General features: G+C 44.7%; 1 protein-coding gene across 1 annotated transcript in view; it reads right to left on the bottom strand.

Moving 5' to 3' along the window:
• LOC310798079 (protein NLRC3-like) overlaps positions 1 to 27,945 on the bottom strand; it is a gene marked incomplete at both ends in the record, with an annotated part of 176,331 nt that overhangs the window by 145,562 nt on the left and 2,824 nt on the right. The window contains one exon of the mRNA XM_083660573.1: positions 5,296 to 5,389. Coding sequence (XP_083516699.1) covers positions 5,296 to 5,389 — 94 coding nt within the window. The remainder of the gene's footprint in view (positions 1 to 5,295; positions 5,390 to 27,945) is intronic.

Below are 27,945 nucleotides of genomic sequence, written 5' to 3'. Positions count from 1 at the left end.
TGCGCGGGTCTCTCTCACACAAGCTACCTGCACCATTTAGTCTATAGCCACAAAATTAACACTTCTAGCTGGAGCGACGCCAACTGTACGTGATCCAGCAACTGCAGAGGTGCATTCGGTAAGTCTAGGCATTTTGAGATGTCCTCTTTAGCGTAGTACCGTTTAGTTAACGATAACTCGCAACCTAGCGTGCTGGTCCACAGACGCTAATCTGATTGGCCGCTGGGAGCCTGGGGCGGGCTCTCCCTCTGCGGCCAATGGGAACTGTTAGTTCTGAATATATTATAGAAACAGGCCGTTCTTGGGAAGCAACCAGAAGAGGGAGTGAGAACTCCGTCACAACAAACGGGTTTGCTATATTTTCGACAGATTAATCCAGAATCATGTTTTATGGACCAGAGACACACGTTTTTAAGAGGTTACAGCTGCACGAATTGGGACCTTTAATAGAAAAAGCTTCTGCTGTGGATTTTTAGCTCAAACAAGCATTGCACCACTGAAGTAAAGAACATGTTACATGACATTGACATTTTCGAAAATAAAAAACAGTTTTGACAATCATGAGTGGTTCATTAAATATTTAGTAGGCTCAGGTCTGAGTGCCAAAGGGGTGCCAAAGTCACCCCCTCTCCCTCTTCATGGAATTTCATCCGCCATTCATTTTTCCATAAACCTTGCTTCAAATGCTTATAAAAAATGTTTTACTTGCTCAAACCAAGCGATTCGACTATACTTAGAATAGAGCTGCACAATATATCGTTTCAGCATCGTCATCGCAATGTGCGCATGCGCAATACTCACATCGCAGAACGCGCAATGTCATAGGATAAGGCAAAGTAACTCAAACATGTCATGCTATAACTCTTTTGCTGGTTGATACTCAGCATTAGCACACTAGCATCCTGCCAATCACTCTGGCTGCAGCTAAAAACACTTGCTACTATGTCACCCATGCAGGTTACCCACTACCCTCTTAAAGGGACAAGGCTTGATGAGGTAATCAAGTCATTTGGTGAAAATTCCTGTATTCTTTCATATCGCAATATATATCACAGAAACCAAATATATTGCAATGTCTGTTTTTTCCAATATCGTGCAGCCCTAACTTATAATCAGGGGAGACAATGCAACATTTTACTCACACAAAAAAAAAGAAAATCGAATTTCGACTTTCAATAATAAAAGTCGACCTTGATAATAACGATTATTCGAAAATTCAAAATTCGATGCCCATCCCTAATCCTCCTAACCTGATGCTGCCACATGAAACCAGCAGCTTGTTTGTTGATCTCTTCTTCCAACCATTCGTCAACAGTAAGTCCATCAAATAAATAAATTAACAACAAAACATTTTGCATCAACGCTGTAAGCTAGATGCTGCTTTCTGCACAGCTGTTTGTTACAGTTAACTCATGTGATGAGCATATCGTCTGGCTGACGTCTGGCTGACACTATTTCTTGTCTCGGACTAACACAGTCGGCAAAAACTTAGTTATTTAGAGAGCAAATGGCCCCAAAATATGAACACCTTTTGTTTATAGCTTGTATTTTGTTGGTAACGGTTGTATAATCGCAATATTACACTCGAGGGTGTACTTTATCGTGGTTATTGGTAGGGATGTCCGATATTATCGGCCTACCAATAATATCGGCCGATATTAGCATAAAAAAGTTAATCGGTAAAAAAAAAATATCGGTATCGGTTTTCATGCCAATATATATATATATTTTTTTTTTAAATACAGGAGGAGTCTCACTGAGAGCAATGCTCTCTTTTTCAGGAGTGCCCTGTTCACATTCACGCACACATTCATACCTGGAAGCTGACCAGTACAACCACAGTCTGATCTGTTAGCCACTGAGCAGCTCCACTGGAGCGGTTGGGGTTAAGGGCCTTTGCTCAAGGGCACCTCAGTGGTGGTAATGAGGGAGGGGCAAGCGCTGCCATTTCACTTTCCCCACCCAGATTTATCCTGCCGGTCCCGGGGATTGAACCGACGGCCTTCTGGTCACAAGCTCGCTTCTCTAACCGTTGGGCCACCACTGCCCCAATAACACTTACAGTCCTCTGCATCCAACCCCAGTAAACTGTTCTCCACCTTCTCCACGCTCCTCAACCCTCCCTCCCCTCCCCCTCCCTCTCTGCTGATGATTTTGTAACCTTCTTTACTAAAAAGGTGGATGACATCAGCTCCTCCTCCCATCCTCCAGGCACCCTCACTAACACTCCGGACTCCAATCCTGCTTCCCGGCCCCCTGTCCCTGGATTTCCTTCCTTCTCTCCCGATGAAGTGCTTAAACTCATCAGCTCGAACCGAGCCACTTACTGCCCCCTCGATCCTATCCCTTCCTCTCTCCTCCAAACCATCTCACCTAACATATCTCCCTTCCTCACTACCTTCATTAACTCCTCTCTGTCCTCTGGTCTTGTTCCGCCTGCTCTAAAGACTGCAAGAGTCAAGCCTCTGCTTAAGAAACCCTCCCTTGACCCTACTGCTATTCAGAACTACAGACCTGTCTCATTACTTTCCAAAAGCCTCGAACGAGCAGCGTCCGAACAACTTTCTCTCTATCTCTCCCAAAATGACCTCCTGGACCCTCTGCAGTCCGGTTTCAAGGCTTCTCACTCCGCTGAGACAGCTCTTCTTGCTGTCACAGAGGCCCTTCACACTGCTAAGGCCTCATCCCTCTCCTCTGTCCTTGTCCTCCTTGACCTGTCTGCTGCCTTCGATACAGTCAACCCCCAAATCCTTCTTTCCACTCTGTCTGACCTCGGCATTTCAGGTTCTGCACTCTCCTGGTTTGCTTCCTACCTCTCGAACCACTCATACCAGGTCTCATGGAGAGGTCCCTCTCCAGATCCTGTCCTCTTACCACCGGTGTCCCCCAGGGCTCAGTCCTGGGCCCCTTACTTTTCCTTCTCTATATCAGATCTCTTGCCTATGTGATCTCTTCTCATGGCTTTTCTTATCACTGCTATGCTGATGACACCCAGCTTTTCCTTTCCTTCCCCCCCTCCGACACTCAAATCGAGGCTCGCATCTCTGCATGCCTCAAAGACATTGGCGACTGGATGTCTGCCCACCACCTCAAGCTCAACCTTGGTAAGACAGAGCTACTCTTCCTCCCAGGGAAAGACTGCCCTCTCGCAGATCTCTCCATCTCCATTGAGAACACCACTGTACTTCCCTCCCAAACAGCTAAGAACCTTGGGGTGATCCTTGACAACCAGCTGTCTTGCTCAGCCAACATAGCTGCGAAAGCACGCTCCTGTAGGTTCTCTCTCTACATCATCCGCAAAATCCGTCCCTTTCTCACAAGAGAAGCGACTCAACTCCTGGTCCAGTCTCTTATCATCTCCCGCCTGGACTACTGCAACGTGCTCCTGGCCGGCCTACCTGCCACCGACATCCGACCGCTTCAGCTCATTCAGAATGCTGCAGCCCGTCTGGTATTCAACCAACCCAAATTCTCTCACGTCACTCCCCTCTTCCAGGACCTCCACTGGCTTCCCATCTCGGCCCGCATCAAATTCAAGACACTGGTACTGGCCTACAGGGCTGTACACCAGTCAGCTCCCCTGTACCTGCAATCTATGGTCAGGTTCCAAACCTCTCAGCGCTCCCTTCGCTCCTCCACCATTGCAGGTCGCCTTCGCCCCTCCTTCGCTACGGGGGCTCAAAAGTCGCTCATCCTGATCTCGATTCTTCTCGTCCCTGGCACCTCAATGGTGGAACGAGCTTCCACCTTCGGTCAGGACAGCTGAATCACTGCCGATCTTTCGGAAAAGACTAAAGACACACCTTTTCAGGCTCCATCTGGGCCCTTCTTGATCTAACTTCGTTCTCTCTCTTTCTAAAGAAAAAAAAAAAAAAAAAACTAACCTAAACTTGTACCACTAACCTAAACTTGTACCACTGTTCCTTCAGAAGTTGTAGTTGTCATAGACTGTGCTCCATAGTTGATTGCTCTATTGCTGACAAAAATGTGTTATTGTACGTCGCTTTGGATAAAAGCGTCTGCCAAATGACGTAATGTAATGTAACTTTAACACAACATGCATATTTATATATTAAACTCTTCAGCTACATTAAGCTACATTATGTAACTTGTTACCTGGAATTTTGGTGAAAAAAAAGCCCGCTTATATCGGTATCGGTTGATATCGGTATCGGAAATTAAGATTTGGACATTATCGGATATTGGATATCGGTAAAAAAGCCAATATCAAACATCCCTAGTTATTGGCACTTCAGTGCCGCATCACCGTCGTGCCAATAACCACGGTAAAGTACACCCTCTCGTGTAATATTGGTTAATTCAAGGTCCCCGTCCGACAGCTCTGATATGATCAAACAAATACAAACATGGATGAAGGCTCTTTTTTAAACTAGTGGACATGACCCTGCAGTGATAGTCTGGAGTGGAACTTGTTGCTGAAACACATCTAAATAAAACAAATAAACAACATGGATGAGGCTTCTTTTTTGTTCTTCCTTTTGTTTTTAACAATTGAACCAAGATGAACCAAGGCAAAACTGTCCTCTTACTCATCACCATCCTCCTCATCATCCTCAACTATACCAGTTTGTTGAACTCTTCCTCCTCTCCCTGTCTGACTTCAGCTAACTCTCCCTGTTGTCTTGCCTGAGCTAACAGCTCTTGCCCCGATGGTTCCCCCTATGCGCGCGCACGCACATACACACACACACACACACACACACACACACACACACACACACACAAACACGCATCCAGCTTGTCCCACGCTTTGGGGTCTATGAGTAATTATAAAATGGCTCTCTCAAATCAAGCAATCTGATTGGTTCACAGCTGTGGTATGTGGCAGCATCCCCCAAAACACTCCGCCTCTTAGAAAACAAAGACTCATAAGCAAAAGGGCATAAAAATGCAGGTCCAGGCACTCAAGGAGGTTTGAAAATGTAAAAGGCCTTTAATTTAATGGGCTTGAATCATTAGAATACACCAACGTGTGTCGGCTTGCACCTTCTTCAGGGTGTGATGACACAGAGAAATCCAGAAAACAAACATTAAAATGTAGCAAGTCAACCAAATGACACCATCACTACAGATGCAATAAACAATAAAAATACAGTAGAACCAATGAGGAAACCACATGAGCAATACAGTGTTTTTGAGGAAAGAGCATTGGGAATCAAAGTCCACATCAAACCTCACGTGAAGTCTCTGGGTGCTCATCTCCAGCTCCTGTGTTCTTTCAATTAAATGTCAGCATGATATTCATAGAACATCTATAATGAACAAATAACTGACCTCAGAGTCTCCAGTCGACAGTGTGGACTCTCCAGTCCAGCAGACAGAAGCTTCACAGCTGAAGCCCCCAGCTTGTTGTGTCTCAGGTCCAGCTCTGTCAGATGGGAGGGGTTGGACTTCAGAGCTGAGGCCACGACTTCACAGAGAGTCGTTGTGAGTCCACAGCTACCAAGTCTGTAATGACAGATTGAATTCAAAATCAGTTATTATCAAAACAGAGCTGAGAACAAGCATACCAATAACTTTATGCTGAATGAATATACATGATGATGATGATAATAATAATCACAATGATAATAATCCTAGTCATAATAATTGTAATAATCATAATAACAGTTGTTTTAATCACATTTAAACACTTTAACCACAGCAGAAACTTGAAGTGAAGACGCTATTGCACGCCTAACATCCTCTTCTTCTAAATAAATGTAGTTGCCGCTTCCAAATTATTGCATAAAATCCACTTTTCTGTCTTTGAAAAACCAAAAATCATTCATCTGGAGCAACCCGGACATGCAGCGCATCATGACCATGGGGACTCTGGACCACGTTCTGATTAGTTTTACTTTAGTTTATTTGTCAGGGACCAAAAGATAACATTGATGTCAGAGAGAAAAGATGCTTTGCACCAGATTATAGCAAATTGCTATTTTCCATCTGCAGTCCCAGGGCAGGTTGCCAGCAGAAACAAAACAACAATACAAAAAATAATAAATTACAAGGTACATAACAGATATCAACACATCTTAATTATACATATCACCCAGGGGCGGAGTGACCCTCTCATTTCAGAGGGGGTGGACCATTCTCAGTGGGCCTCTTCCCTTTTGCATGTTTGGATCTTTTTTAGCCATATTTAGAGGAATATCTCATTTTAAAAACACACACACACACACACACACACACACACACACAACCAAGGGGCCCTCCTACCTGGCCATTTGCCTGAGGTCCCTTCACTGGCTACCTGTCAAGTTCACAATATATTTTATCATTCTCCTCTTGGTTTTTAAATCACTCAACAGCCTTGCACCTGAGTACCTGTCAGATATGCTTGTATAACGGCGTTGTGTAGGTGGTACTTGCAGCAACCCATGTTAAGGGCTTGCCCAGGCCGACCTTCGGCTTGGGAGTCAAAGGCACTAACCACTCCATCAAGAGTCCTAGCTCCCTTGGTGGAGCTGATTAACTTGCCTTTATACTGGGGAGTGAGTTTAACCAATCCACTCGTTACGACACTGGACTCACGAGGAATCAACACTGATTCACCTCGGTTACACTTGTATCCTATGATCCTCTAGACCCCTCAGATCCTCTAGACCCCTCAGCTCCTCTAGACCCCTCAGATCCTCTGGCACTGGCCTGTTCGTTGTTCCCTGGGTGAGGACTAAGCAGTACGGAGAGGCGGTATTTAGTGTCTATGGTCCTCTCCTCTGGAATAGCCTGCAGAGCATCTGAGAGCATCACAAACCAAACACACTTTATTCGCGTTAACGTACGATTTTTTTCCCCATTCACTTGAATCGGCATTAAATTAGCTCTAGCTCAGCCGTATGACCCGCCATTACCAAACTTTGTACAGAGTCACCTTTTACTATGTGCGGGAAAATTACACTATTTGACCAGATGGTGGCGCTATAACAGCCGTCCTTACGTTTTGGTCCATAACTTTTGAACCGTAAGGGCTACATTCAAAATTCTTTTTTCCCTGGATTCCTTGGGTCATTCCGCATCTGCTGATATAGGCCCCGCCCATTTCCGTCTAACTAGATTTTCCGCCATTTTGAATTTTGTCGAAAAGCGTTTTTTCGCTATTTCTCCTTCAAATTTTGCCCGATCTTCACCAAACCACATCACAGAGCGTGTGTGGACTGTCCCGCACAAAACTTATTTTGCGTTTTTTTGAAATTCCGCACCGTTGCGATATAATCGACTTCCAAAGTTCTGTGGGTGGGGCCTATTTCACAAAGATCGTCCGATGCTAACCAAACTTGGTACAGGTGTTGACGGATGTACTCTGAGCCTATAGGACAAATATTGTGTCATTTCGCCTCTAGGGGGCGCTATAGCAGCATTCAGTACCTGTACCTTCTAAATTGGTTTATTTTGAAGGGCGGCAGGAAGTGCTGATTCATTGGAATTATGGCCAACCTTCCTTCTTGTATTGACACTTGACACTTCTGAGCTGATTTCAGAAAAGAAAGTGTCATTTGGCCTGTAGGGGGCGCTATTGTTTGCCTATGGGGGGCGCTACAGCAACGTATCTCCGCAAACGTAACTCGTAGAGACTCACGGATGGCGGCGTTGGACTCGGGGTGGAAAAGTAACTGAACGAGGCCCGGAATCACGATCGCACCTTCCGTTTCCCAGATAAAAGCGATAATAATAATAATGAGCCGAAAACACCATAGCATCCAGTTAATACACCCTTGCAACGGCCTAAACACGTCCTAGCTACACATTGCCGATTGGGGCTGTATTGATACTGGATGGGAGGGCGGGGTCTAAGACAGGGGCGGTGCAAGGGGGGCGGAGCCTCACGCGGGAGCAAGCACAATCAAATTTGCTTCAGCAAATTTAGCCCGTTCTAGTTGTATTTTTACTGTTTTTATTGTATTTTCTGTTTTTATTGTATTTTACTCTACTTATTTTTACTGTTAAGCACTTTGAATTGCATTTTATGTATGAAAGTGTTGTAAGTGCTGTAGAAATAAAAGTTGATTTGATTTGATTTGATGTAGTAGCTACTGTTTACATTGATGCATGCTAAACTAAATACTTTTGGGGAGGCGGAGGTAGGCCGAAAGAGTGTTGAAGGTAAGAGGTAAGAGTTGACAGTAGGGATGCCACGGTGTGAACATTTTCACACCGACTAATAAGCACGTGACGTCACCGGTATTACCGGTTACACCGCCAAAAAAAAAAAAAAAAAAAAAATCAATAGCCTATCTTTTTTCCTCCCTTCTGTTTAGGGTTAATGTGTCACCATGTGCACAAAATGGCAAATAAAAATAATAATTGCAAAGACATGTAAATATAGTAGCTTAGTGAACATTTATTTAGCCTACACTGATTTATGAATGATATATTTGCAAATCTAGAGCGCAGCAGCGCTTCACTTTACTTTGTTTGATCTTTGTTTCAATCATTAGATCTTCCCGACCCTGTTTCAACAACATGAATGCATAGAAGGTTGTTTTATTTTTTATTTTTTTAATGAAAAACACAACAATAGATACAACAGTGAACAGTGCAATTAGAACCTCTCAAACAATATAGGGTAGGCGGCTATTACAAAACAAAGCCCGATGACGGGCAGCACAGCTGCAGACACATCCCGTGATGCTCTATAAAATAAGACAAATAAATGAGCTACACTATCTTAAATAATATATTATATACATTGTAAACAAGTGAAATTAGCAGCAAAAATTGTGGAAACAAAAAAATACAAAATAAAAAATAGGCTATGAAAAAAGCCTTCCACATGCAGGCAAGCCAGTTTTCAAAACGAATGCTTGCTTTGCTATAACATAAATAAATTGCACCGTTTTAAATGGAGAAATTAACTATAATATAATATATATATAATATAATAATAACTATAATAATAATAACAATAATAATAATAATAATAATAACAACAATATCGAGGGAACGAGGTGCGGCCTCGCTGCTGAGGTGCGGCACGGCCGCTTTCTTAAGGCCAAAGTCATAGCTATACCTTACATGCAGGCTTTCAAAATTAGATTATATAGCTTATAAAAAAATAAAATTAATTTGCACTTTGTCGGCAGGCTTTCAAAATGAGAGAAAAATATAGGCTATAGCCAATAAAAAATAAAATAAAGTGCTATACCTTACATGCAGGCTTTCAAAATTAGATAATATATATAGCTTATAAAAAAATAAAATGAATTTGCACTTTGGCGGCAGGCTTTCAAAATGAGAGAAAAATATAGGCTATAGCCAATAAAAAATAAAATAAAATGCCAATTTGGCGACAGCCGACACAGCCCGGCCGACACGGCTTTATAGCCTACATATTATTTGCTAGGAAAACCAGCATATTCACCTTGTCTGGTTTAAGAATGGATCTTTTGGCGGTGACTATGTTCCCGGCCGTGCTGAAGACCCTCTCCGATGCACAGCTTGTTGCACAGATGCAAAGGTATTTCCTGGCCACCTTTGCCAGCAGGGGAAGCCTTGGTTCGTTGACTTTCCACCAGATGAGAGGATCCTCCTCTGTATGGATGACGCCCTCTTGCGCATAGACAGTCATCTCCGCGACTACCTTTTCAGGGATACTTGGAGCGCGCCCTGCTTTTCTCTTTAATAAACTTGCCAAGGTTGTTTTTTTTCATTTGGGCGGAGGCTCATCAGCTGCAGGAGCGTCTCCCGCGGGAGCGGCTCCCTCCCCCTCCCCGTCATCCTCCTCTTCTCTCACTGGGTGTGCTGCTCGTCCCAGGACGACCGCTTCTTCCTCTATCTGCTTCTTGGTCTCATCCAGATTAGGGTCGTAGTCACCCCGGTAGCGCGGGTCCAGGAATGTCGCCTTAAACATAAGGCTGCGGCTTGCTGCTGGCAGCAGAATATCTCCATATTTCTCATCCAGAATGTTGATGATCCCGGATTTCAGGTCGGCTGTCAGTTGTCGGTCATCTTCCGATGGGGCCAATGTCTCCTCTTTAATCAGATGGAGGACTGGGAGCAGAGATGAAGCCGTGACGTAATTCTCTCCAGACAGAATGTCTGTGAACTCCTTCACTGGTTTCAGGGCTTGGTTGATGGCCTCCAACACATCCTGGTCTTGCCATGTGAAGGTCACATTGGCTTTACGGTCATCTGCCAGAACACGATTGATGGCCTGCCTCTGCGCAAGCATCCTCTCAATCATTTTCTGCTTGGAGCCCCAGCGGGTCGCACAGTCCTGTTGGGCGAAAAGTAAATAGGCTATTAGGCCTATTTAAAACTGCTTATAGGGTGTACAATGATCCAAACCCTCATTTAGGCTACTTTGTTTAGGATTTTGTAGGATTTATTTATTCATTCATTTATTTATTCATTCATTTATTTATTATTTATTTATTTATTTATCATAGGAGGTCGTTTTCTGTGCTTTCAGTCTATCAGAGTGTCAGCATCAGCAGTATTATGTGGCCTTCTATTTTATTGTTTTAAGTTTTAACAATAAACTATGCTATTAGGCTACTGTATAATATACTTACTGCCACTAGTGCATGGGGTGGTTCGGTGCGAAGCTCTTCCTGGGCTTTCTTCAGCTCCCGTCTCCTCTTCCAGCTGTGGGAAAACAGGCCGTTTATAGTGCGACAAACTGCCAGGGCACGGTCTGTGCGCACTTTCTCCGTCTTGTCGACAGTGTTGGACACAGCGAGGTTCAGGTTGTGACCAAAGCAGCTCAACCAGGGCCAGTCTAATTGTCTTACTGCTGCTTTTATGTTGGCTCCGCTGTCGGTTGTGATACAAGACACTTTGCTCTCTTCCAATTCCCAATCTTGTAGTGCATCCTGCAAAGCATCAGCCAAGTTTGGGCCGGTATGATCTTCTGGCAAAAAGCTTGTTTGCAGGCATTTGGATACCAGATTCCATTCTTTATCAATGAAATGAAACGTCAGTGACATGTATGGTGTCATTCTTTTGCTAGACCACATGTCTGTTGTGAGGGAAAAGTGATCCACTGTTGAGATGGCCCGTTGCACCTCACTGCGGACTCTGTTAAAGGCGGCGGGGATTGCTGTATTTGAGAAATATGTTCGCCCTGGCAAGTCGTACTGGCGGTCGAGTGTGGCTATGAGATTTCTGAACTCTGGCTTTTCAACAGTCTTAAAAGACACAAATCCTTTGCAGATATACTTTGTCACAGCATCAGTGCAAGTGTTCCACCTCGCGCTGTCCTTCTTATATTTAACGCATCGCGCAAAAGCACCACTTATGGACGGCTGTGTCTCTCCTCTCTCTGGGTGGGGTTTAGCCGCGGGCCCCAGCTTCGCAGCCTCGCTCTTGTGGTGCACTTGAAGGTGAGTGTGTAGGTTCGATGTGTTTCCCCCCGATGCTGCCACCATCATCAGACAAAGTTTGCACACTGCCTCGTTGACATTCTCCGGTTCCCTATTGGCGTTGGGTTTAAATCCGAAATATTGCCAAATAGGCGATTTTGCTTTTTTCTTTGACACCAAATCCTCAGCCCTCGTCTTCTCCGCCATCGTGTCTCTTGGCCAACTCTCTTAATTAGGATCACGTGATCACAGTGTGCCGCTGCTGCGAGTCCAGACAGCGACAACAGACATGCCTTGACTTGTTCTTTGGGGGGGGAAAAGACGGTGAAAAAAAAGAAAAAAAAAGACGGTGTTCCCGGTGGGGACATTATGTAATCAGTGTATTCCCCAACACCGTGTAACACCGGTAATACCTAAAATCGCGGCAAGCCTAGTTGACACATTTGCTTTTGACAGCGCTGCTTTTGGCCAACAACACAGGCCAAAATGGCAGGATTGCTGTGCACTGGTGTTGCAATGGATCGATTAGTTGTCACTTCTGATCAATGCAAGTTCCTTTGCTCAATTATTATTATTATTTTGCGGGGCCTTTACAGTGTTGGGGGCTCAACACACACACACACAGCGTTGAGCTTTAAGCAGTAAGAGAGAGAAAATAAGGTGGAGCAGAAACGCGCTCTCCTGAGAATACGAGGCAGCAGGATGAGGGCAGATTAGGAGCAAATATGCGTCCTCGCATTTAAAATAACTGCCAAGTCCGACTGAAGCAAATGAAACTCAAACTATCAAAAAGAGCAGCCGAGATTCAGACACTTTTTGCGCGATGAGTTTCCGCTCTATCTGCCTGTTTGTCTCTGCCAGTGCCCGCCAGGCCCGTAGCCACCATTGAGGATACCGAGGTCATGACCTCGGTATTTTTTCCGACCAAAAAATAACTTGATATTCGTGCGGCAAAGATATTACAATGGCAAAGTTATGATGGAGTGACTCCTCTTCTCAATAGATGATCTTTGGTCGACGCGGTGCATAATTTGTGGGACGGCCAGTACTAATGCTTGCTTCAGGTGTCATAGACGATCTTCGCTCGGCGTGCAGCCAGCGTGTGAGGTTTGTTAACAAAGTAGGGAGTAGCACCGCAGAGGAGGAAGGAATTAAACCTTGACGGTGATACAGCGAGCCAGGTAACATAATAGTGTGGGCTGCTTGCTTCTTGTAACTGTGTCTTAGAATTAGTAATAGGCAGTGCCTGTGCTTGCATGAAAGTAACGTTAAAATGAATGAAGCCTAGCAGTGCGGTGGGCGAGAGGGCGGCTACTACTGCTAACTAACGCTAGTTAATTCAAACATTAATTTCAATAGTAGACCGTCAATGACATGTTTTACTTTCAATTCAGTGTGTGTAAATGGTTGAAATTCATGTTGAAATGAGGTCCCCTCTTTTTTCATTGCAACCAGATTATCCTAGCAGAGGCTGGTATTCACACATGAATATCAATTGACCGTGGATGTGTTTGCTTTCTTCACTAACACAGAGAGACCATGAAAAGATTGCATCAAACAAAGCTCAGCTTTGGAAAGCGAACTGAGGAGGAGAGTGAAAGTCAAAGAAAAAGAAGTAGAGGTGATGATGGCGGTACACTGCCCACTCTTCACATGATGGGATCATGGGAATTAGCATGTCACTGTGCTTTTCAGCACAAACAAAAACAGACCAGATCCAATTCAAACAATTGTGACCTATAGGCTACACACAACAACAATCAGAATTATTTTATTTGACAAGGTATGTTTTCATATACTAGTAGGAAATTGTCTTGGTGTGATTGGTGCTCAGGTAACATCTAATAGATTAGAACAAATATACAATATAAACAAATAAGATATAAAGAATATAAAACTATTCACAGATATTTAGATGTGCCATCGTATTTAATCCAGCAGTATTCTACAAACTACCATATGTGACCTGTATGCAGAATATATGTGGGGAGAGATTTATTTTTGGTATAATGGTAAAGCAATAGCACAGTAAAGATGATATTAATCTAATATGATGTGTGTAGTTCTTTATAGATCTAGCCTCTTCATTTTGCTGTCAAAGTGCACCAGATTGAAGCATTTGAAAGCTTTGAAAAATTGACAAAAAAAATCTCAGGTGGAGCCCAGCCCCCCCTGGCCCCCCACACCACGGTAAAATGACCTCGGTATTTCTCAAAGTCTGGCTATGGGCATGTCTGTTTAGTGTGCGTGTGTGTGTGTGGCATGTCATTTTTAACGCTGTTCATTGTAACAAGCAGAGTGTGTGTTTAGGCTATCGTCCGGCTCCGTCCCCAAATTAATTAACGCTATTTTTAACGTCCCTGGGATGACGGGAGGTCCTTGTCAAGGCAAGCCCTGGTTAAGTGTGTGTGTGTGTGTGTGTGTGTGTGTGTGTGTGTCAAACCAACTACCCCTCCGCTCCGTGTTGTCATGCTGCTGCACTTTGCAAAGTGAAAAGGGGGAGGGGAGGAAAACTTGGGAAGTGTCTTTCACACATAGAAATGCAACTGATAGAATGTGCACTGCGTGTAGCGCGATTCTAACGATCTGTCTGGAAAGGCAGATCGTGGAGCCATTCTGATCGTGAATGATCTAAGATCGTCATATCGCCCACCCCTACACTGGGTTTTGCCATAAATTGGAAGACGAGCTCTCCCCTCCCCAGTCAAACAGTGACCTATCTGGAGATACACCTCGACTCCAGGGTCATGAGAGGAAGATTATCCTCAGAAAGGGTGGAAGTGTTTATGATAAAGAATCTGATATCGACAACGACGTTACTGTAATAGTAAAGTTAATCCTCCCGATGCTGAGTGCCAGTTGATTCAGAGAACGAGAATGAGGTTAACGATCCTGACACGCAGCACCCGTGCCAGGCGTGATCCTGATTGCTTTCAGCCGTGTGGAGCCGTGTTGAACGTTTGCTGATAAAAAAGCGAGCTTTCATCGACAAACCCGGACGATTTCTATTGTGAAGAACTTACAGATACAGTAGTGACAGAGAGAGAGAGAGAGAGAGAGAGAGAGAGAAACATGAGTGAAACATACAAGTGCGCTGCTGCATTGAGAGTAAGATGCAGCCAGAGATGTGCAGACATTTTGGGGGCCAGGTGCCAGTTGCACCAACTGGTCGTAACTATGCCTGGTCGTAACTCCTACGTCGGTCTTAGTTAAGACCAGTCTTTAGAGTGGATTTACGCCTGTTGCACCAACAGGGCTTACGTCTGGTCTTAAAGGATGGCTTTTCCGTGGGGGATATGAATATATATTAAATCTCACGCCCCTAAGGTTTTCGAATCCGTGGAAATTTTTGAAATTGGAGCTTCACTCCCAGAGATATCAAGCATCTCTCACATATTTTTTGGGCCAGCCCACGCGTTTCGCGTCATCTGGCCCAAGTCCGCCTTGCGGAAGTCGTGCACCTATGAACTACAACTGTTGTGAGCCATGGTCCCGCCTCTAGAGGTCCTCCACGCCCCTTCAGAGGTCTGAAGAAAAACAAAAAGGCAGCCATCTTTTCCGACCACCTAGCCTGCTGTAGCTAGGTTAGCTTTCCATAGCTCTTTGCAAAGAGACGATTTTCTCGGGAACAGAAGCACGGACAGACACGTGACTGGCGGCATTGGAAAGCTCGTCAAATTTTACATCTAGTAGTAGGTGGGTTGAAGTAACGAAATCAACGCTGAGCAATGTACCCGTTTTTACACATTTTTACAGAAAATAGTTACAACATCAGATGCGCGTAACTCCTACGAAAATGCCTTAAAATGCATGAAAAAAAAATTATGAAGACATCTCCCGACATATATACTTCAGTTTAAATTTGGTGCAATTTGGAGGCAATTTATTTTCGATTTATTTCTTCTTCTCTCCATGTATTATTGTCGAAGCCTTCTTCTTCTTCTTCTTCTTCTTTGAGTTTTATGGCGGTTGGCAAACATATATGTGCATTACCGCCACCTACTGGAGTTTGATATCAGCCAAACGCCTGAGGGGTGGGCATGGAAACGAAGGCCACGCGAGCCCAGTGCATTGTGGGAAATGTAGTATTTCGAGTCCCCGCACCCGCACCTCCCCCCCACCACCCCCCCCCCCCCCCACAGAGTGGATTTCTGGTGATATCTCAGGCTGTAAACAACCAATTTCAAAAATTTCAACGGATTTGAAAACCTTAGGGGCGTGAGATTTTATATATATTCATATCCCCCACGGAAAAGCCTGCCTTTAACTACGCTGGTCGTAGCAATGCACGTCCATGTGAATTGCCGGGGAATGCCCCCTGATTGGCCCAAAAATGTGCCTCGCGCCGTCACTGTGCCACTACGCTCTAATATACAGTCTATGGCCACTACTGTATGCGCGTCACTACACCCTCCCTCCTCCCACCCCTTCCTCCTCCTGTGAAAGGAAAATGGCGGCGATTGAGTGGCAGGCAGTCTGAATGAAATTGAATGTAACGTTCCCAATTCTATGTATTAAATTCTAAAAAACGACCCTCAACATTTGGGAAGGCTAAGCCACACAACTAGTTCGTTATAATCGAACGTCATGCTTCGAAGGCGACTTTACGACGATGAGGACGTTGAGGACTCAATCACAGCAGGTCTCCGCTGATAGACTAGCACGGATATCTCTTACAGGCACAGGCACGTTACGCCTCCTCCTGACCAGGTGTAATATTTACTACCGGTCTTAATGAGAAAAATGGTGCAACCGGCGTAGCTGTTATGTCGTAAAGTTACGACCGGCTTAGCTTAAGACCAGTCGTAAGACCAGTTGGTGCAACTGGCCCCAGGTGTATAAGTGAAAAGGGGGAACCCCTCTCATAATAATTTATAAAAAATAAAGTTACATAGTCAGGCATAAATTAACACTTGAAGTGCTACTAAAAATATTTGAACACAATTTGAAATCACACAATTTACCAGTGAAATACTGTAATTTATAGATTCATTATGCTATAACTCCTTTTTACTGATACTTATGCTTAAATTAACCCAGTGGCACTCATATTCTGGTTTATTTCAAGAAATATATAGTAGTACTGCTTACTACTACTGCTGGTGATTGATGATGTCACCAGTGATGTCACTCAAGCACTCAATGATGATGTCATCAGTGATGTACCTCAAGCAATTGTGATCGGTGAGTGATGTCATCAATTCTACTGCTACTGTACTACTACTACGCCCACACCTCAGGTAGGATTGGGCTGAAATTTTTTATGACCGTGTGTTATGATCCGGCGAAGGTCATGGGAAGGTCCAGTTGGTTTCCAGGACATTCCAGGTGGTTTCCTGGAAGATCCTGGAAACCACCTTGAAAGTCTTTGAAACCACCTCCCCCAGGTCTGAATGGGCTGAAAATGTGTATGGCGGTGTGTTATGATCTGGCGAAGGTCATGGGAAGGTCCAGTTGGTTTCCAGGACTTTCCAGGTAGTTTCCTGGAAAGTCCTGGAAACCACCTGGAAAGTCTTGGAAACTACCTCCCCAGGTCGGATTGGCCTGAAAATTTGTATGGCAGTGTGTTATGAAACGGGGAAGGTCATGGGAAGGTCCAGGTGGTCTTCAGGACTTTCCAGGTGGTTTCCTCGAAAGTCCTGGAAACCACCTCCCAAGGTTGGGTTGGGCTGATTATTTTTTTTATAGCAGTGTGTTATGATCCGGGGAATGTCATGGGAAGATCCAGTTGGTTTCCAGGACATTCCAGGTGGTTTCCTGGAAGATCTTGGAAACACTGAACATTTGTATGGTGGTGTGTTATGATCTGGGGAAGGTCATGGAAGGTCCAGGTGGTTATCAGGAATTTCCAGGTGGTTTACTGCCTGGAAAGTCCTGGAAACCACCTCCCCAGGTTGGATTGGGCTAAAAATCTGTATGGTGGTTTTATGATCCTGGGGGAGGGTCAGGTGGGAGCTGATCTTCCCAACTGCAGAACCAGATATTTTTCAGCTACAAAATGACATACCATTATGATATGCCCCATGTTCAGAACATAACATTCACCATGTGGTATCAGATGGATTTACAACCCTACAAACTTTCATTAGGCTATAGGCTATTATTTTGTTTAGCTAAGAAATTATTTCCTCACATGTTTGTGTCTCAGATGCTCTCCCTCTCACACACACACACACGCACGTGCGCACAACCACCTGTTTTATAATCTCCTGTACCTCTCTCTCTCTCTCTCTAACATTATTATAGGCTATTTTGCTGAAATCATTTTCCTCACATTGTCTCTCAAGATGCTCATAAACACACAAACATATTCATAGCTGTGATTTTCTCATGTCCATTGATTATCAGGAAAACACTATGCCTACTATAGCCTTTACAAACAAACAAATAAATACATTAATTAATTAATCAAATAATTATGTAGTCTATAGCATTACTAATGTCTTTAATTTGGTTGCTCTTCTCACCATCTCGTCCAGGGTGAAGCGCTAAGGGCTTCTGTTGTAAATTTTGCAGTCATACTTGGAAGGCTACTCTCGTGCTTTTCTCAGTTTAATCTGAGATTGCATTTCGCCATCGGGTCAGAAACGAGTGGTATCTTCCTCCCCGCTCAAATTCATCATCACCACGACCTTCATCGGAGCTAGCCCCCGCCCCCCGGACAGCCCGACTGTGAGGTGGAGCGGCTGTCAGTGTCAGAGTCGCGCACCAGTCACCTCTCCCTCCCTCATCAGCAGCTAAGGGAGTGGTGAAATAATCAGAAATTAGCTGTCCAATTGCTGTCTGGTTGCACCTCTAACAGGAATTTAATTTAAAAGACGAGCAATGTCTTCATTGCGCAAATTCATGGTTACTTTAAGTCCTGTCACTTCACAGCCTGCCAAAACACTCGCTTTTTCTCCTTTTCTTTTTTTACTCTGAGGACACTTTGCGTGTCGAAACGTAGTCTGCTTGTTGCACCTATTAAATTGCCTAAACTTTGGCCGTGTGCTCCAGATTACTTTTTCACATGTTGACTCAGTCCCTCTTCTGAAAGGCACATACGAAACGCACCTGTCTGGCGTGGATCGTCAGCTGAGGCGCGGTTTTCTACTCGCTTCTTTTATTTTTATTTTTATAAAACACGCTAGAGGGAAATCCATACATCCATACATGGGCATGATGAGTGCTGGTCAAGATGTTGCTATCCAGAGAATCAATAATTTTAGTGGACGAACATGTATAGGAGAGGTTGGGAGAGGGAGGCACAGAGACAGAGGCACGGGCTGCGGGGATGGGTTGCCAGGCCGTTTCGGATTAGACCGCCCCGCGGCAGATTTTGAAGAGGTTTAACGTTATACAAACTGCTCAAACTAGTCTAAAATAACAAACCAGTAACAAAACTCCACAATACAACCCTGACTAACTTCATAAACAGCGTTTTAAATTCTGCAGTAGCCTATTATAAGCCTACCATTTACAAGTACTTATTATCCCGTTTAGCTGGCAACAAGAAATGAATGCGACTGAGGCGGCAACCTGAAGTCAGAGAGCAGGGCAGAGCGGTGTACTTTCACATTTCTCACTCTTCCTTTAAGAGCTTAAAAACTAAATTTATCGTTGGAATTTCACAATAATATTTACACAGAATGAAAGCCAAGGCTTTATTTGACTAGAATCAGGTCAAATACGAAAACGGCCATTATTTCCTCATAAAATCGCGTTTCAAGAGAAACACATTAGCGCGACATCCGACTCATTTTGATGGAGCGGGTCACATATGACTGACTAACTACAGTGTTTCCTATACATAAAGGAATTTGTGGAAAAAAAGAAAAAAAATTACAGTGCACCTGAACGCAACATGCAAGATACCCGCTGAATAAGTGTCCAATAAATGTTCATGTCATTCTGGCCAAAACTTCTGTTATAGCATTTCAGTCTGGTATATGGAATATCTTTCAATAATCTATGATTTAGCTGCTAAATTGTCAAATACCGCCATCTGCTCGCTACCCAGGCACTTATGTATGTACTTAAAGGCCGGCTTTCCTGATTTTCAACCAGATTTGTGTCATTACAATGTCAGTAGTATGATTAGATGGGCAGCCTTTACCTCCCCTCAGTAAACCCTCTTGGCTGTACTCCCTTATCTTTCACATATTTAGTACACCGCTCTGACGCGTTTTACGTCACGACCGCGTCAGAGCGGTGTACCACACATGCGGAAGATGTGCAGATTTGAACTACTACTCTTGTGTGGGTGTGCCGCCATGGTCCCGCCTCTAGAGGTCCTCCACGCCCCTTCACAGCTCCAAAACCAAAACACTAGGCAGCCATCTTTTTCCACCGCATAGCCTAGGCTAGCTAACGTTAGCTCCCCTAGCTCCTTGCAAAGAACCATGGCTGAAGGAAATATTTCTGGTGAAATTGAAGAGTTTGATATGGATGAAGACGATTTCCAAAGTGTGCTAATAAACTCTGACATTCAGGGCTACTTAACGCCATATGAGTCAGACTACAGTGCAGAGGAATAGCGGAATTGTATGGAAGGAGAGGCAGTTGAACAGGCCGCCAGAGACGAACCAGAGGCCGGGGCCCCGAAGCTCGCCGTGCGGGGACAAATGTGCTGCTGCAAATGTGCTCCGATTGATCGCTCTGCTACAGCGAGGCCAATTTCTTCTTGAAGAAGTCGCTGAATATACCGAGGAACGAGGCCAAGGCCAGCAGCATTGAGTAAGTAATAGCAGAACGTGTAACAATACATTACTATACTGTTTTGGAGTTAGAGTGGCATCTGGGAATAAATTAAATAATTATGTGATGATGTTTTTCATAGCGATACAATGATACGTGTAACAATACATTACTATACTGTTTTGGTGTTAGAAGAGTGGCATCTGGGAATAAATTAAATAATTATGTGATTATGTTTTTCATAGCGATACAACGATACGTGTTTGTTTTTGTTTTTTTGCTGACAGTGTCGCCTGATAGCCTATTCTACACGGCGAGAGAGGGAGGCATCGTGCTATTGTTTTGCCAGCGTGTGCAGTGCAGGCAATGTTCAAATGTGACCAGCCACTCAATAGTGTGACGTCACAACGCTGCGACGCTGTGTGATACCGGTGTTTTTCAGCTCTGCCTATTACGACTTATTTTGCCAATTCCTCGCCTACCTTTTGCTATCTTATCTTTTCTCTGCCTGCGATATCCACATCGCTACTCAATAACTCTTCTCTCTCAATCCGCGGTCATCTGAAACAACCGTTCTATCGCTAAACGTTAGCCTAGCCGCCTGCTAGGCTAACGTGGCGATCCATGTGTGGATTGCCACCATATGGTGGAAAGGTTTTCTTGCGTTCACTGGGGGTGAGGGGGCGCCGCTGTGTCCCGGCCTGGCCTTCCCTCACACGCCTTATGTGGGTGCTCTTCATCACTGGTCGAGGGCTGCCGGTTGGTTTAGAACAGCTTAGGTAGGCGATAGATTAGCTACAGCCTAAGGCTGACCTGTTATAGTGTTCAGGCAAAGATCAGACTAGAGCAGAGTAGGATAGGCCAGATTAGGCTGTAGATTAGCTAGATAATATGTCCCAGTTAGCTCTGGTTAATGCTTAGAGTAGTCAGTTGTCTGATCTTCCCCCCCCCCCTCTCTCTTTCCCCCTTCCCCCGCTTCTTCCCCCTTCCTGTTCTCCCCTCTCCCACATTTCCCACTCCCCCCCCCACCTCCTCTCTTTCCATGCTCTTTCCTCCCCCACATCCCACCGCCCCCACTCCCTTCTCCTGCTCTCTCCTCCTTCTCCCCCCCTCTGCTCCTTCTCCTCTTCTCCCCTATTTTCCTGAATCCCTGCCACTTCCTGCTCTCCCCTCTCTCACATTCCCCCTGCTCTCCTTCCCCTGCACCCTCCCACCTCTCCTTCTCTGCCTCTCTCCTCCTCTCTGTCCTCTCCCCTCTCTCACATTCCCCCTGCTCTCCTTCCCCTGCACCCTCCCACCTCTCCTTCTCTGTTCCCTCCTCCTCCACATTTCCCATTTTCTCCCCACCTCCTCCCTCTCACATTCCCCCTGCTCTCCCTCCCCTGCACCCTCCCACCTCTCCTTCTCTGTCCTCTCCCTTCTCTTACATTCCCCCTGCTCTCCTTCCCCTGCACCCTCCCACCTCTCCTTCTCTGTTCTCTCCCCTCTCTCACATTCCCCCTGCTCTCCTTCCCCTGCACCCTCCCACCTCTCCTTCTCTGTTCTCTCCTCCTCCACATTTCCCATTTTCTCCCCACCCTCGCCCTAATCCGGGCCTGTATCCTACCCCCTCCCCTCCCCCAACCCTAGACCCTACCTCTACCCTGGCTCTCCCTCCCCTGCACCCTCCCATCTCTCCTTCTCTGTTCCCTCCTCCTCCACATTTCCCATTTCCTCCCCACCTCCTCCCTCTCACATTCCCCCTGCTCTGCCTCCCCTGTACCCTTCCACCTCTCCTTCTCTGTTCTCTCCTCCTCTCTGTCCTCTCCCCTCTCTCACATTCCCCCTGCTCTCCTTCCCCTGCACCCTCCCACCTCTCCTTCTCTGTTCTCTCCTCCCTCTCACATTCCCCCTGCTCTCCCTCCACTGCACCCTCCCACCTCTCCTTCTCTGTTCTCTCCTCCTCCACATTTCCCATTTCTCCCCACCCTCGCCCTAATCCGGGCCCGTATCCTACTCCCTCCCCTCCCCCAACCCTAGACCCTACCTCTACCCTGGCTCTCCCTCCCCTGCACCCTCATCTCTCCTCCTCTGTTCTCTCCTCCTCCACATTTCCTATTTTCTCCCCACCTCCCCCCTCTCCTCCCTCACATCCCCCCGCTCTCCCTCCCTCCTCCACTCTCCTGCTTTCTCCTCTTCCCGGTGTTCTTCCTCTTCCCCCCTTCCCCCACTACTCTAAAGCATAGTACACATTTTACTCCAAAGCATGGCACCCACTCTATCCCCTCCAATATTCCGCCACTATTTAAAGCATGGCATAGCATGGCAATATTCCGCCACTATTTAAAGCATGGCACCCATGCTCTTAGTATTTCTATTTACTATATGTGAACATGTGCTTATTTGGCAAAAGGACTCACTACTAAAGGCTTGCAGCCAATTAAATTAGGCATAGTTTGGTTGCTTAGAAATTGACATATGTCCGTTTGCAAGATGTGCGTCTATATTTCTCATTCTCTCCCAACCTCCTCCCTCCCCCTGCTCTCTTCTCCCCCACACCCCCCCCCCCCTTCTCCTCTCCTGCTCTCTCCTCTTGCTCCTTCCCCACCTCCTATACCCTCCAACATCTCCCATTCCCTCCCCACCCCATCACTCGCTCACATTCCCCCTGCTCTTCCCCCTTCTCCTGCTCTCTCCTCTGCTCTCTCTTCATTTCTATATTTTCTATATTATCAATTGTTCAAATGTTATCTTTATTCTGTATATTCTTGTTACTGTTGTGTTAGCTAGAATCAGCTAGACATACTTTCTGTGAAGCCCTCTGAGACATGCTTGTGAATTAGGGCTATATAAATAAACTTGACTTGACTTGAATCCATGTACCCTTCACCTGAGTGATAATTTGGCTTGGCTTCCAGCAAACAATCCATGACACAGAAGAACTATTTGAACTCTTAGAATTAGGCATACATCTTTCATTATCTGTAGGCTACATCTTCTCTGGGAGCGAAGTGGAAAGGGCATCGGAGGTCGAGCTGTCTGGAACATTCGTTATGCCGATGACACAACCCTGATCGCAAATAATAAAGAGGAAATCACGACCATGGCAAACCATCTCAGGCAATTGAGCTTGGAAATGGGTCTTACATCAACAGCCTGAAGACTTCTACCATGAATGTGCATGGGAAAGGAAATGTGAAAATCCAGGGTGATGAACTTGAAAATGTGAAAAAGTTTAAGTTCTTGGGATCTTATATCACCCCTGAAGGAGACAGCGCTGCAGACATCAAGATAAGAATAGGACAGGCCAGGAGCATTGCAGCAAACCTGACGGAAGTGTGGAAATCACAAGATCTAAGCCTGAAGTTGAAAGTGAAGCTAGCAAAAGCGCTGACGTGGAGCGTCGCGCTGTATGGATGTGAAAGCTGGACCTTAAGGAAGGCAGAGGAAAGGATGATTGAGGTCTTCGAGCTGTGGCTGTGGAGACGAGTACTGAGAGTCAGTTGGAAGGAGAGACGGTCCAATGACTGGGTGAGGGCGAAAGTGGGAATAAGAGGAAGCTGAGGAAATATGACCACTGGAAAAGACGAGGCGATAGCCTACTAGGGATGTCACGATACCAAAATTATGAGTTCGATACCGATACCTGCCTAAGTATCTCGATACCGATACTGAAACGATACCACGGCAAAAACCTAAAACATCAGGAAACATGTGCCCAGTACTCTACTGAGCACATTTTCTCCCTTTCTATTTGTTTAGCAGAACTCTGCCAAGGTGTATTGAGTCATTTAATTTTGTGTTCAGTCTACTTTAGTACACTGCACTGCATGTGGGCTAATAATCCTGGGCTTCTAAATGTGTTTTATTTTGGCACAAGGAAGGGATATTAAGATGTTGTCCTGTGTATGAATTAATGTCATTATGTTTCTTATTTGCATGCACAATAAATAGGCTATTGAAATATATGCTATGGTGGTGGTTTATTATATGGTGTAATTTTTCATGTCAGGTGTGTTTTTGACAATAAATCACTATATCATTAATAATTGGATTATTGTAAATATTAGTATGGGGGACATGGGATTGCTGCATGCCACGTAAGGGTTTAATGACACTCTATGGCCTTGATTTAATTATTTAGTACATATTTGAGTCAGGGCCATGGTGTTATTGGGGCTTTTGCATTATGCAGTGGTCTGATGTCCCCTATAGGTAGGCTACTTGAGTTTATGATTTATTTGATATTTGCTTTATATACACCGTCATGTCATGACTGTTCATCCTCTCTGTGCTCATACTACAGCACATATCTATTGCCTTAATTGCCTCGTCAAACTCTGTGCCACGGAGCGAACTTGTTTACACGTGTTTGACTTATGCGGGCATGCATGTTGTCCTTCACATTTGCTAAAACGGTCGGTCTTTGAACCGAAATCTTTGAACAAGTCGGGATTGCATGTCGGAGAGAAATAGCCTGGTTCGATGTGTTGGATCCATTCACCTGTCGCTGGGTTTCCAACCAAAGGTATTGCAACTTTTAATCGAATTTTCAGAAAGTTGGCAAAAGAAAATGCGGTAGCCTATTATCCACGTAATGTTCCACCCACTACCATTATGCCTAATATCAGGAATGTTGAAGAGGAGGGGCAATTAATTGACGTGATTAAAAGATCTCCAGACGCCGCCAGGCAAACCCTCAAACGAGGGAAATTAACCCCGTTCTCTGATGTGAAAACATCCTAGCCTGATATTCAGACTGAAGTGGAGGGAATCATGATGGCTTGGTGACAGAGAGCACACTGCTGTCTGCCTCTGCGGAGCAGCTGCTAACGTTACACGTGTGTGCATTTGTCTCGCTATGAAAAACATCACATAGCCGTTCATGATTATACAGTGGGGGAGAAGGGAAGACAGAATGGATAGACAACATCAGAGACTGGAGAGGAGATCTGGAATCTGCAAGAAAGGCTGCCATCGAAAGGAATGCCCACGGCCCATCATAGGACTAAGGCAAACTGAGCTGAGCTGAGCTGATGCTACATCTTGGACAATGCAGATTACAACTCTTTGAACTATGCTTTTTGAACATCCATTTGTCATTGTACATAGTGTTTACATATTGTCTGAACTTGTATTACAATTTCAAATATATGTTGCTTGTAGTTTGGTTATTTGCCACTATGGGGTTGTAAAAGCTGCAGCCAGGTTGATATTTACATTAGATGCAGTAGGTCTTTGAGCAGTTATTGCTGGCATCTATTCATTCTGCACCTGCATCAATACTTACTACTGTGTTAATTAAAGAAACGCGAACTTTTTACTGTTGTAAAAACAAAGTATAAACACATGGGATGCAGAGCTGTTGATTTTCACACCAACCTATAAAAACTCTTCATTACATAAATTTGTAATATAAATCCTACTGCATTTTCTAAGACAGTGGTTCTCAAACCACTGTCTTAGAAACCTAAACTGTGGACCCCTACTTAGGACCCCTAAACTGTGCCAAATTAGACCATTGACCCTCATTTGATAAGGTTATGTCCGAGAGCACCCCATCTGATAAGCTTTTTGCTTTAGATGTTTTATTACATAAAGTGTATGAAACCCATGACCAAAATAGCCACATTCTGTCATTGTGTTACTTATGGATTGAATTCACATCTGAATGAAAACATATTTGAATGATTTCAAATCCTTGACTTGCTGTGGTAAGTGATGGAAAAAAATATATATCTATATATATAACTTTATAATTCACAAATTGAAATTGATGATATATGCCAAGTCCTGGAAAGTAAAAATGTAGACAGCGAGGGGAGGCTGGCCAGCGATGATGGTGAAAAGACAAGACAGGTAAAATCAAGTATTTTAAAACGAAATCAAAATGAATAAAAATATACATTGCAGCTATCGACATAGAGCTGTAGATTTTTATTGCAAGCAGTCTTCCCCCAATCTTTTCCGACTCTGAGCTGTCTCCGTGGCTAGAAAAGAACGTTGATAGTCCTCTTTGAAATTAATACTGCAAACTCGCAGGGCCCAGTCCCAGCTAATGGAGCCCTATGCTAATGCTAGCTACGTAGGCTAGCCGTAGCGCTCAATCTTTTGGGAAACGATGCGAAATAAGCGCTTTGCCCGTTTCCTCTGCTTCTCTCCTCTTCTTCGCCATGCACGCACTAACTACACATTTAACCCTTGCCATTATCGTTTGATGAACAAACGAAGTAAAGTTGAGTAGTAGCAAGATTGCGTGAATAATGTTGTTTTTTTAGCCAGCGCCCCCTGGGCCGCCTTCGCCTTATTATTCTTCTTCTTCTATTGTTTTATGGCGGTTGGTAATCAGCTTTTTGTGCATTACCGCCACCTACAGGAATTTGCCCCCAGGGCCTGCGGGCTGGGCGTGGACTGGAAAACCATGAGCCCACTGCATTGTGGGAAGTGGAGGATTTCTGCCTCCCACAACCGCCCCCCCCCCCCCCACCACACCCCACAGAGTGGGTTTTGTTTGATTTCTCTGTGTAGAAACGACCAATTTTAAAAAGTTCAACGGATTCCAACTCCATAGGTGGGTTACATTTAATAGATCTTCATATTCACCACGGTAAAGCCATCCTTTTACCTAACTAACTTAACCTAACTATCCGGTGTGCACAACATTGTCAGCCTAAACTCCAGCTGACACCCCAAAAACCTACAATCCGCTACAGAAAAATTTATATTGTTTGTTTATTAACTGGCCCCTCACCTTCTATCATTTCACGAAAGTGGCAAAGCAAGTTGAGTATCCCTGACCTATAGGGAGAAATTTAGTTTGTCATTGTAAACCCACATCACAGTAATGATGACATGTTCTTCATAGATCTAGCCTTTTAATTTTGCTCTTAAGCTTTCTCAAAGTACACCAAATTCATGCATTTTACTTTAAAATGTTTAAAAAAAAATCTCGCGGGGGGGCATGCCCACGCACCCCCCTAGGGGGTCTGCGGCCCCCCACCATAAATACTCAAAATCCTGTGGGAAACACTGAACAAACTAACTAGTGATTAACCTACCAACTGACCGACCAACTGGCTGACTGATTGACTTTTAGCGTACGTAGCTGACCTGACTAGCTGTCCTGAAATGCGACTGATTTGACCATGGAATTGACGGACGCTACCTACAGTGGGAGGGGAGAGGGAGACGCGCACGCGGGAGCCACTCCCTACTCTGACGTAACAGGCTGTGCCTTAACAAAATAAAAGCCTATTATTTCCTTCTCAAAAAGGAAGGTGTTTTTCTCCATATTTTTTTTCACGTGTTATTTTTTATTTTGTATCCTGCATTAACTTTTCAAATGGACCTAGGGACAAGGTTAAATATACATTTAGTAGGGGTGGGAGAAAAAAAATCGATTCACCTAAGTATCGCGATTTTTAATGTCACGATTTTTTTAATGGATCTTTTATTCCAGACTCGATAATCAAGGGGGGGGGGGGGGGGATTGGGTGCCCGCAGTCAGGCCACTCACTGAACAGCAGGCCAGGCGCTGCCTACTGGTTTACTAGTGGTTTTATTCCTTTATTAGTTAGTCTGAAGTAATAATTACACTTCAGGGTTAAAGTGGGTGCATCTCATTGTAAAATTGGATTTGGCCCAAATTGGGCTTCAATCGGACAAACGTCACGCGCGTCGGCCCATATCGGCCTGGCCTGCTTGGTATCTAATGCCCGGCCTGAATTATGATCCCAGTCCGCCCCTGTTTTTAACTATATCGCCCAGCCCTACTCATGATATAATATACAGTCTCTAGTGTATGATTCAACTTTTCCCATGTTCTAATCTAGTGTAAAAAAGCAAACAAACTGAAAAAAGAAAATCGCAATAAATCGTAATATCGAATCGCAATAATCGTAGAATCGCAATACTTAAGAATCGCAATATATATCGAATCGGCACCCAAGTATCGTGATAGTATCGAATCGGGAGATAA

This window comes from Poromitra crassiceps, assembly GCF_964638095.1.
Source record: "Poromitra crassiceps genome assembly, chromosome: 2".
Classification (NCBI taxonomy): Eukaryota; Metazoa; Chordata; class Actinopteri; order Beryciformes; family Melamphaidae; genus Poromitra; species Poromitra crassiceps.
Note: the sequence above shows the minus strand (reverse complement) of the source record. Positions and strands in the feature narration are given on the sequence as shown.